Source organism: Phocoena sinus, chromosome 18 (genome assembly GCF_008692025.1).
Source record: "Phocoena sinus isolate mPhoSin1 chromosome 18, mPhoSin1.pri, whole genome shotgun sequence".
In the NCBI taxonomy this organism is placed as follows: Eukaryota; Metazoa; Chordata; class Mammalia; order Artiodactyla; family Phocoenidae; genus Phocoena; species Phocoena sinus.
This window is the reverse complement of record NC_045780.1, coordinates 8,796,746-8,809,415: the sequence shown is the minus strand read 5'-3', so window position 1 is coordinate 8,809,415 and position 12,670 is coordinate 8,796,746. Positions and strand designations below refer to the sequence as shown.

Below are 12,670 nucleotides of genomic sequence, written 5' to 3'. Positions count from 1 at the left end.
CACGCCATGTAGGATCTTCCCAGACCAGGGCTCAAACCCATGTCCCCTGCACTGGCAGGCGGATTCTTAAACACTGTGCCACGAGGGAAGTCCCTCACCACCCAATTCTGAAGATTCACCAGTTCCTGAGCTTCTGAGGCTTCTTTAGTGTAAAATGGTTGGTTCTCTCCTCTCCCCACTACCACTTTCAAATCAGTTTTCTCCTGTATGTATGCTTTGAACAATGTAGTCACCATGGTCTCTCCTCTCCCATTCTCCCTGTCTTTGGGGAGGGGACGTGTATGTGTGTGTATGTATGAATTCCTTCATGGTTGTTTTGGTAAAACTCTGAGAGGCAATTAAAGTAGGTGAGTATGCTCAATTCCCCATCTTTACCAAGAAGTTTCTTAATACATTAAAATACTTCAGATTCCGCTTTAATCTTTTTCTGGTAGGCAAACTCTCCCAGGGCTTTATTCTACCAAAATGGTCTGGGTACCTGTCTAGGTTTAGCCACACAGCTGTAATTCTGGGATCTCCCCCTTCTGTATAATCCTGATGATTCCCTTTACTTTCTCCTATGTTGAATTCCTGTTTCTTAAATCCTATATCTTCCTCCTTCTGATTTATGGACTTTAGTTAGCTCCCTGAGAAAAGTGTGTGGGAGACAAACCTTTTGATACTTTACATCTGAAAAATGTTTATCCTCACACTTAATTGATATTTTGGTCAGTGGTAGAATTCTAGGTTGAAAATCATTTTCTTTCAGAATTTTAAAGGCATTGCTCTGTAATCTATAATCTTCTAGCTTCCGCTGTTAATGATGAGAGGACTCATACCATTATGACTCTGGAAACTTCATCTGAAACCTGATTTTCTAAAATTTCACAAGGATATACTTTAGTACAGGCCATCTTTATTCATGTGCTTACTCAGAGGGTCCTTTTAATCAAGGAAACTCATATCCTTCAGTACTGATAAAATATCTTAAATTATTTCTTTGAAAACTTGTATTTCTCCTCTGTTACTTCTTTCTCAAAGTCCAAATCTTCAAATGTTAGAGCCACAGGACTGACTTTTAAAATTATCTTTCATTCTTTTTTCATCTCCTCTCCTTTTTTGCACTATATTCTGGGAGTTTTCATAACTTTTATCTTCTATTTCTTCTACTGAGTTAATTTATTTGTGCCATCATATTTTTAATTTCCAAGAGCTCTTCTTATAGCAACTTGTTCTTATTTTACAGATGCAATATGTTCTCTTTCCTGAAAATATTAGTACTTTTTTTGAAGTTTTCTTCTTGTTGCATGGTGTATTTCCTCTAAGTTCCTTCTCTGTCCTTTGGTTTTTGTACTTTGGATACTATCTTTCCCAGAGGCTTTCTTCCAATGACTAGTGATCCTTGATTATCTATTCTCATTTAAGTGTGAAGCACTGAAGAGCTGACTGGAAGCTGTGTGCTGGTGGGCTTGTCAGTTGTTGGCTTCACTGTCTGGTGATCTGGTATGTGGTTTAACTTAAGTAACCACAACTGTCAGTATTTTTAGTCTTTTCTATTCCTGTTACCCACAGAAACAATCGTCTCGTCTTCTGCCTAGAGGCCTGGCTGCCAGCATTTGGGAGCCAAGTGTGGGAAGGAGGCTAGGGAGTCTCACTACTCGACATCCAGATTTTTACTTTATCTCTCTTTTCAGAATCTTCCCTCAACCCCATTCCCAATTTAGAATCCCTCCAATTCATCTTCTCCAGAGAATGACCTTCTGGTCTTTTGACAGAAGAGGAATAATTGCCTGCCTGCAGTGGGGGAGGGGATGTAGATGTCTCTTAAACAGATTTTCAACTAATCTTCCTATTTTCTACCTCACCTTCAGAATTATATGTTGCTGCCAATTTGAGTCTTTCTCAGGTTCTTTAGGGGAAACTGAGTAGCTTCTCTGCTTGCTCTAATGTCACGTTTTAGCTTTCTATGTCTTTCTAAATCATTTATGATTTTTAGCTTCTAAAATTTTGTTGTTTCTTCTGAAACAACACTGTACTTACAGATTTATACATTAAAAAAAATTCTCTTAGTAACTAATAGGGTTTTGAGAGGGAGGAGAGCTAAAAGCATATTTTCAACATATGCCATCTTTAATTTTTCTTTCGCTTCCACTAATATAATTGAGATATAATATATGCCACCTTTATTAATTGGTTTTGAGTAATTTCCTTAACCTCTCTCAACCTCAGTACCTTATCCACAAAATTGCAATAAAATCTGTTTTTCTACTTTACAAAGTTATTAAAAATGACATAATAATATGCACAGCACTATAAAGTACTACCAAAGTACAGAATTATTTAATCCTGATGCAGGTTTTCAAAAAGGGGAAGTGTTAATGTCTGTACTGTATGTTAGAGCCAGCATTTCTAGAAATATTTATTTAAAAAACCCACATTTTTCCTATACTATATTAGTAGAATTAAAAAAAAAAAATTAAACATGTCTTACCAAGAGGGTCCACAGGTAACTGGCTCTAAAGAAATGTGATGCATAAACAATCTTCTATCTTTCATTGTGCCTAGAAAAATATTATTTTACATTATGTATTAATGAAATGTCTTTTACATTATGTATTAATGAAAATCTAACGGGAGATTTTATTTCCTATGTTCATTATACGTTATTGTAAATATTTACACAAAAATGTGAGAAAATTATACATTTAAAATTTTTCAATGCATATAATGAATGCTTAGTTAATAACCATCAAAAATTTGATTCACAAAAAAAAAAAAAAATTTGATTCACAAATTGATAATGATGAATACCAAATAACTCACAGTGCAAACATATATAAGAAATCAGTATAAATTTAGTCAGCTGATGTTAATCATAACTCAAATGTGTTAGTGAATTGCCAATGCAAATATAAAATTTAAAAGTTTTATGAAGGTTGACAAGCTAAACTGTAGATATTATTCATTCTCAGCAGGTAACTTGTACTTCTTAAATCTTCAAAACTAGTCCGTTAGTAGGGACGGGATTGGTTGAATAAACCAGAATACACTGATACAGCCACATGATCAAGTACTATACAACCACAAGAAAGAACGAGGAAGATCTCTTGATACTCATTAAGGCATGATCTCCAGATAAATTCTAAAGTAAACAACAAACAAAGAAGGTACAAAACCATATGCATACTGATACCTTTTGAGTAAGAAAGAAAGGTAATAAGAACATATATACACATACTTACTTATTTTCACAAAAAGAAACCCTAAAAGGACAGACCAAAAACCATTTAAAATAGTTATCAAGATAGTGAGCAAGAAGTGAGGAAGGTGGTGAACAGTGTAGAGGAGATGGCGATGGAAATCAGGCTTCTCCAAGTAAACCTTTCTGTAGTTTTGATAAATGAACTATGTAAACATTCTATTTATTCAAATATAAAATTAAAAAAGAAAAAGCAAACCCTAAAATTGAAAACTAATGAATCTAACCTAATTACTAAATTGTTAACTGCAAACAAAATAATTATCTTGAGTGGCATTTGAACACAGAACTTTGACTACACATTCTTATTAATATAGTATTAAGAATAGTATATATTCTTAAGATAAAAACTGCAAAGAATTCTTAAATTTCCCTTAGTAGTTTTATTATTGGTATTTATTAACACTGGTATTGTAAACTTGAAGCTATTATACATATACTGTAAGACAGTGATTCTCAAAGTGATCCATGGAACCCTGGGTGGGAGGAACCCACAACCCTTAAAGGGGATCCAAGCTGTCAAAATATCGTAATAATAATCATATAATAAGAAGAAGAAGAAGGAGAAGAAGAAGTTGAAAAAGGAAAAGGAGGAGGAGGAGAAGAAATTATATATATCTTTCTCACTGTGTTGACATTAGCACTGCTGGTATGTCCTGCTGCATACTTTAGTGCAATAATTGTCTTGAGGAAATGCACTTTATGTGAACTGCACTAATCATTTTTGTCCCAAAGAATTCCATTTTTACTTGAAAGAATAACCAACAAATCACAATCTTTCAGACTTGGGTATGCAGCAGATATTTCTTCAAAAATGAATGAAATGAGCTTATCACTACAAAAAAACAAGTGAGAGTATTTGCTGCCAAACAAACTGAATTGTAAAATTCAAACTTTTAAACAAAATGACAATTTTGTAACGCTTGTATCTGGCTGTTAGCTTGACAATTTCCCAATACTAAATTTTCAGATTACATCAGTGGTGACATTAACAAAAGTAATTGTTTAAGATTGTATAATAAAATGTGTCAACGTTTGGAAGAGCTGCATAACTCTGAACTAATATTTTCAAACTGACCAATGCACAATATTTAATATTTATAAATATTAAAATTTCTCAGTTTTAATGTTGAATATGGTAAATATAAATAGATATAATCCACACAACCAAATGCTCTTTGGGATCCTCAGTAATTTTTAAGAATATAAAGAGATCCTGAGATCAAAAAGTTTGAGAACCATGGCTGGAAGATAAAGCAAATAAGTAAATATGTTAATGTTATTAGAAACCAAGAATGCAGCATTAATAAAAAATACACCAGCAGCTATGAGCATAGCTAGCATTCAAATTTGTTTTTTTAAAAATATTAACCACTGGAAGGATCTTTGTAGATTCTAAGGATTCTAGAACTGGGGCAGGGAATTACAACGACTCCCTAAGAAATCTTTTTGTGAAAATAAAAAGCAAGAAAGTGTTCAAAGGTTAATTAAAGCATATTAAAAAAAAACTCTTAGGAAATACTTGAAGAGGTTTCCACTTTCAAATTTGAAATGATTTGAGCAACAAAAAATGTTTTCTTTTGTAAAGAAATACATTACTTATAATGTGTTCTTTTAAACTTTATATATACATTATAAATAAAAATCTAAGAAATCAGTTTTACTCAACTAAGAAAAAAATTCCTTTACTACCATTAGTAGTGATTACTACACCAACTACTTTTTACTCTGAAAATTGGTAAGTAAAGGGAAAGAATTCAATATTTACCCTGCCTTTTTAGGAGGAACTATAGAGTTCATCCCCAGTTGTTAAGGGAAAGCTCTTCCTGGCTGAAGAATCCCATCTAATAAATGTATAAGAAATAACATAATTTGAAAGTCACTGTTTTTCAATTAAATAACTGATTCATGTAAATATTATGAAATCAACTAGATTCTAGAACCTGAGCTTAAAGTATTTTACTAAGTTCTTACTAAATTCTTACAGCTTTTTATTTTAAAAGTCATTATTTTGTTATCATTTCACATTTCTCAATTATGGAGAACCTCCACATTATACTAGGTATTATGAAGGAAAAGCTCACATAACAAAACAAGGCAAGATGTAAGCTTTAACAAACCACACTGTAAAGGCGTGCCCAATTACCTACATACCCAAAGAAAAATAACTTAAAGAATACTAAGTATAGTAACTATAGAAAAAGATATGGATAAAAAGCAAATTTTACCATCTGGAGTGCTTTTTGAAGCCTTTAAGTATTTTCCTTGATTTTCTATTATCCTGTCAAATTCATTCAACAAGTTTCTTTTGATTGGGGGTTCTCCTAAAAGGAAATTTCCATACATGTTTTTAAAACAAATAATATCAAATTTTTTAAAAGAAAGCCTATAGTCCATTTATTAAAAACTAAAGTACTGACTCTTACAATATTCTAACTAAAAAATACATAATTATAATTTAAATAGTGAAAATTCTGTTTTGAAAGAGAAAATTAATTTTTCAACATCAATTTAATTTCTATTATTTTTTGACCATTTAAAATACCACTATTTAATAGGGTCCAGGGATAAACAGGTGTTACCAGATATCACAGATAAGCTATTTTTTAATAAACTGCCACTTAGTAACCCTAGGTTTACTGGCAATAAGGACAAACAAAATTTCTTCAAGTAAACTTTTTTTTTTTTGCATTACACTCAAGAAGGAATTTATTATATAGGTCCTTGAATTAGAGTCAGTGAGTAGGAAAAAACATTTTAAATTACCAAAATTACATTCAAGTATTACCAAAAGTAATATGTAGTTCTTTTTTATTTATTTATTTATTTTTTGCGATACACGGGCCTCTCACTGTTGTGGCCTCTCCCGTTGTGGAGCACAGGCTCCAGACGCGCAGGCTCAGCGGCCATGGCTCACAGGCCCGGCCGCTCTGCGGCATGTGGGATCTTCCTGGACCAGGGCACGAACCTGTGTCCCCTGCATCAGCAGGCGGACTCTCAACCACTGTGCCACCAGGGAAGCCAATATGTACTTCTTATTTAAAAACTCTACAAAGGCTGAGAGTAAACTTAAACCATAATTTGTTATGCATTTCCATGTCATCCTGAGATAATGTGTTAACAGATACTTTGCTCTTTGATGCTTTTTTAAAAGTATAAATCAAGTTTTATTGGAAACCTGAATTGCATACAGAGTCAAGGTGGAGATAAACCACAAAGCCACAGGCTATTAGGAATTGACGTTTTATTAAAGAAAGCAAACTTGAAGGATTTAATAAATAAAAATGTCCATGCAAGTCTTTATCAAGTGTTAGATTATAAAGTGACTTAATTGCTTGACAAGAACCTGTACTATTCAAGTAACCAGAAGCTGATTGAACTATATATATTGATATCTAACAGAAGTGAGGGAAATGAAACAGTGATGTTGTTGAGAACATTTAGTAGAAGTCTGAGTTGTTTTTATCCCTAAGCATAAGGCCAACCCACTTTAGTACACACATGAACAAAACGGGGTCCTATAAATAAAGCCATTATTTTCCATGAAAGAATTATGCATATCGTTAAGCATCTGCACCTCAGAATTTTGCACTAGAGAACAGCAACAGTTTAAGGTAAGTATTATAAACTTACTACTTTGCCCATAACATAAACTTGGTAAAGAATGTGACCTGGATAAGACTTGATTAAGCAAGTCTGTATCCACCAGGATGACTTAAGGGCAAAATGCACCAAGTGGAAGAATGAACTCACTGGCTTCAGTGTCTTTCTCTGTAACATGAAGGGACTGGACAAGAAAAGTGTGGTAACTCAACTACTTTACCAGTCTAGAGTTTTTAAACAGTAGCTAGGTATTTAACATCATCCACTTAAAAGTTGGAGAGTTAGTTTTTATTTACTTTAATTGTAACTAATCAACAGATTCAATTATTTAAGATTATTCCTAGACAGAGATACTAACAGAAAAAAAAAAAATCAAACATCCAATTAACCTAATAATTGAACTAAGTTGTTATACTACATTTAAAAGAGAAATTAGAACATACTCCAAATGGCATTAAGACCAGAATACTATTTGCTAATGGTAACTGATTTTAGAACACTTCCTGGATGAAAAAAAAAAAAAAAAAGCTAAGCAACACCTATAATTAGAAACAAACTTTTAAAGTTCTTAAGACCCAGAGTCTGAACCTCTGCGCTCTCTCTCCCTCTCTATGTATATGTATGTAAACAGGACTCAGCCAATCACTTCTTGGTACACAGACTCAGTGATATCATGAGTGAAATCGCATTCTCCCAAACTACACATAAAAGTCTGAAAAAAAATATTCAGTGTATAATATCCTAATTGCTACAACCTAGCATATCAGAATTATTAAGGATTTAATTTAAAAAGTGATTGGGAAACCAACAGGAAATAACAGACACTTACCAACTGTGACAAGTGCATCTCCTCTTCTTTTTCCAATTCCTGAATTTATCAAAACCGTTCCCTTGTTTTTTTGGCATGTAAAATGAGAGTGTTTGGCGTGGCTTAGAAGTTCAGAATCTGTCAGCTCATCATCTTCCATAAAGGCTTTGGCAATCTCTACTGCTTCGGTTTCAAAATACTTTTCTGGATCTTTGGAGTTAGGAGAACAAACTTCTGTATTTGTTTTCATAGGAAAATCAGGAAAAGTTTCAGTTTTCCCAATTTCCATTTTTATATTCTTAGGTAAAGCTTGTTCTTTACCCAAAAGACGAATGTTATCAATGTGTGATACATTGGTTCCTGACATCAACTGTTGTTTGTCTTGCTTAAACTGAGAGAGATATGGAGAAGCTTTAATAGCATGATTATTTTCTGAAGAACCACTTTCAATGTTATAGTTGTTTGATAATTTGAACTCTTTATTACAGGCTTTTCCCGTTTTGGAGCTTACAGAGTGTTCTGAGGTTCTCTTATCAATACAAGAAAGAGTAAGTATCCTTGATACATCTTGTCTAGATGGAGGTGAATGCTGAAGACTACATTCAGTTCCAATTAAATCAAATTCCTCGAACATTCCCGTAACTTTGCAAAAGGCACTCTCAGAAACTGGAACCTGTTTTCCACTTGCTGTACTAAATCCAGAGAAAGCAGATGATAGTAAATTTTGGGGGGTATGTATCACAGTATTTCCTTCTCTTGCAAACTTGTTTGAATGTTCTTCATTACTTTTAAATGATACTTTGGGAAAGAGTTGCTTAGCACTATCTTCTGTCTTAGAAAATACCTGTCTTGCCTTTTGTAAGGCAGCATCTGATACTTGTACAGATTTTCCACTTGCTGTGCTAAAAATCCCACAAACATTTAGAGAAGAGACTGACTTAGGACATTTTCCCATGTTAAATTTACACTTATCAGAAGTTTTCAAATTAATATGACAAAGTGGTGTTTTAGAAACTTTCTCCAATCCAGATATACTTTGGTCATGTTGTAAAAGGTGTTCGCTTTGAATGTCAGGAAAAACCTCGTGTGAATGCATACTATGTTCTTTACTATCTGGACAGTTAGGAAAAATAATATTCTCTGAATCACCCAATGCCTTATGAGAATGTGTCACAATTTTTGTTCGGCCAGTGCCTGATTCACTCTCAGTGTTTTGCTTAGTTACCTTCCTGCAGTTGTCTGTAAACCTCTCTCTCACTTTTGTTTCATGAGAAACAAAGGCTATTTTATCACTTGCTATACTGAGTGCAGGTTGCTCTGTCTCAAAATTATTTGAATCAGATATGGCCACTTCAACAGCTGTGTTTGTATTTTTGCATGGTGAAGAGTCAGTGACAAATTTCTGAACACAACTATCTTTGTCTACAGCTTGTGGGTTTATGTTTGCTTCTCTTACAGTGGATATTACTTCAGAAAAACTAGTGTTTTTTCTATCTTTGACATTCCTCACTACTGACTCAATATCAGAATTATGACTTTTATTTTTTGAGAGATACTCTGACTTATTAAATAACTCATTGGAATGAGAAAAATCAGAATGATATGAATAGCTGTTAGACATGCTGTTACTTAAGGAAGTTGAATCTTGTTTTTCAGAGAGATTTTTGTCATTTTCAGTTATGATACTGTTTGAACTATTTCCACATGAAGGATTTCCTACACAATCTCCAGGATATTCCTTTAAACATATAACCTTGGCAGAATTTATTTTTTCTAGTTGATTATTCAATTCTCCTTCTCTAATCCATTTTTTGGCTTCAAATAGTGAAGCCTGACTCACAGAAATTTTCCTACCACGTCCTGTGTAAAAGGCTAAAGCTGAATTTTCAATGGCTGAACAAGTGGACTGATCTGTATAACAAGTTATAGGACTTTTTCTTGTTTCTTCTTCTATATTTTCATGTACTTTAACTTTCAGAGAGATACTATTTGATATCTTGAGATTTTCACTTTGTCTGTATAAATGATCACTTAAGAGCCTGGGTGGCATGCCTGTCTCCTTAGAAACAAGCTTTTTCTCCTCTAGAGAATACTGCATTTCTTCATGCTTTGGGGCAGTTATTTCAACTGCCTCACATGCTAATTCAAGCCCTTCTTTACATAGCTCTCTGTCCTTTAGAGTCTTTGCCCCTTGATGGCTGAAATTAGTGATTTCACTATTATTTTGCTTTTTTTCATCAAAAAGATTTTTCACTTTGTCCAAAGATTCCTTCGCAATTTTTACTTTTTTCCCACTAGCTGTATGAAAACCCAATATGGTTGGTTCTATGATCTTTTTGATTTCACATTCAGGTCTCTGCTGGAGAGTCAGTACTTGATTTTTAATACCAACTGGGTCGCCTCCTTTCAATATTTTGTTTTTGACCATATCTGTTTCCTCATGACTTGAAATGTCTATTTTATTGATATTTATGCCAGAAAGTAATTCAGAATTTGAGGAATCTGAAAAGTTATTCAGTTCTTCTGCAGATTTTTCATCAAAGAAATTTACAACTTTATTTAAAGACTCTTTAGAGACTCTGATGTTTTTCCCACTTGCAGTCTGAAAGGACAAATCAAAAACATCAAAATCTTTTATATTTTGCCTCATCTTGTTAGCGGTTGACTCTTTTTTATTTGACATATTAACATTAAATGTTTCTTCAGCTTTCACAACTTCCAAACAAGTTAAATCTGACAAACCTTTAATTTGAATGTTTCCCTCCTTCATAAACTGGCTAGATAATTTTAGATGTATGTTTTGTTGATCAATACATGGCAAGCCATTTTCATCTTTATGAATATAAACTGTATCATTTTTACTTGAAGCATTGCCATCAGATTCTAAGTTACAAACAAAACCAGTATATTTGTTATCTTCATTTTCAGTATTTCTCCTGTAGTCTTCAGTATATTCTTTGACAAAAATGCCAGTAGTCATTTCAATGTTATTTTGTAGCGTTAGTTGGCATTCATTATTTTTCTCACTTAAATTTTTATCATTGCTGTAATTTTCTACCTTAAACATCGAAACATCAGAATCATTACACTGACTTGAAGAGAAACTTCCCGGATTTACTTCTGCAGGAGTTTCCTCACTAACATTCTCAATGTCACTGAACAGTTTCATGGCTTTCTGCAATGATTCACTAGAAACATTCAGTTTTGCGCCATGAGCAGAATAAAAGCCCCTAAACTCCACTTCATTTTTATCTGTTAAATAACCAGAAGCACTTTTGTTACGGTCTGTTGTTGAGAAGCAAGCCAACTTTTGCTTACCTCCAACTATACCTTTACATTTCCTGCTGCTACCCACCTGACTGAGAGATGGGGCATTAATTGTGAGATGAAGATCAACATCTTCCCATTCCTCAGAAGTGGTATTCAAGACAGTTATCTGGTTTTCAGGCATTTCAAATGGATTACTTTGTAACATGTGGCTTGGTTTTCTAAACTGTGTAAATTCAAACTGACTTCCTGATTCTTCCAATATAGTAGAAAGTTCTGTAATTTCTGCCTTTTGGCTAGGTGTTAAATTATGGTTTGAGTTAAAGTCTCGCTTTAAAGATAAAACTAGAGGAACTGTGTGACTATTTCCACTATCAGAAACAACTGTACTACTCTGCACATACCCAGATACAGTATTAACTGACTGTGAATCAAGTTCATGAGGTCTGCTTTCTTTCTTCTGATTTTCTAATGATACAGTATTTACAATTTCAACACAGGCTAAGCTAGTAGGATAATGTTCTTCAATATCTTTGAAGAGCATTTTACTTTTCTTAATGTTGTGTTCAGAGAGCTTTATTTCTTTATTAGAAGCTGTTCTGAAGCCACTTCCAAAATTGTGACTTGAAATCGAATCTGAGAGTCCTGCCCATTCGTCCATGCAATCATTATTTCTGTTTGATTTCATATCTATATCCAACGAGACATCTGACTTTGAATCTTGACCTAGAGTCATTTTTGATGGTTGCTTTACATTATTTCTATTCTTCTCTGCAAGATCACAGACTACATCTGATGAACCAAAATCTTTTGTAATCGACACTTTGGCTGCTTGTCCGTCATCTATGTCTGTACATGCTACTATGGCAGAGTTCTTGGGAACAGGTTCTCTTAAACAACTGAGGTCTGCCTCATGAACTTCCTTAATGTTTCCTAAAACAGGAATATTCCTTTCAGTAGTTGTTTGAAAGACAAAACTATTCTCTTTGTCTGGGAAAAGTTCTTCAGAGTTTGGAGGGACAGTTATTTTTGAAATTAAAGTAGTTTCTTCTTGGTCTTTTTGGATTACTGTGAGATTTGTATTTTGGTTGAATTGTACCTTCATAGAAGGTGATGCTTCTGTTATGTATTTTTCAGGTGACAACAGCTCAGCTTTTTTAGAATTTTCATTTACAACACATGTTTCTTGATTCTTTTCCATGGAAATACTTTTGGTTAATTCAAAACCAGCTTCACAATTCTCAGATTTTATTTTCTCTGACATTTTATATGATTCTTTTCCTCTAGAAATCACAACTGGATTTGACAGAAGATCCTTGGAGCTAGGAGTTAAAATGGTGGTATTATCATGGCCATGTAAAAAGCTTTCCTGGGATTGGAAGAGAATATCATTACATTCCTCTGAATGTGGCAATGCAGGGTGAAATACTGCAGGCAATACTTTTTCCTTTATATCTGAAACTCTCTGGCTTTTTGGATCATCTTCACAGTGCTTTTCCTGCAAGCATGACACATAACCAGTTTCTGTGGTTATAAATGACTGCAGTTTTTCCTTATTAATTTTTGCTTCTTTATAATCAAGATCCTGAGATATTGTTTTATTATTATTAGAACTGCTTTCATTATTAGAACATTTTCTCATAATTGTCCCAAAAGAGCTGGTTACAGACAAAGCCAGTTCTTCAGAATCATTCTGTAAACAGTTTTTTTTAACAGAAGAATGCAATAAACCTAAGCATAAAGACACAAAGTGA

At 33.6% G+C, this 12,670-nt stretch overlaps 1 protein-coding gene across 3 annotated transcripts in view; it reads right to left on the bottom strand.

Moving 5' to 3' along the window:
- BRCA2 (BRCA2 DNA repair associated) overlaps positions 1 to 12,670 on the bottom strand; it is a 56,095-nt gene that overhangs the window by 28,658 nt on the left and 14,767 nt on the right. For all 3 annotated transcript variants that reach the window (XM_032611191.1, XM_032611192.1, XM_032611193.1), the window contains exons 11-13: positions 7,671 to 12,647; positions 5,467 to 5,562; positions 2,471 to 2,540 (exon numbers count right to left, since the gene is read on the bottom strand). In XM_032611191.1, the coding sequence (XP_032467082.1) occupies positions 2,471 to 2,540; positions 5,467 to 5,562; positions 7,671 to 12,647 (5,143 nt within the window). The remainder of the gene's footprint in view (positions 1 to 2,470; positions 2,541 to 5,466; positions 5,563 to 7,670; positions 12,648 to 12,670) is intronic.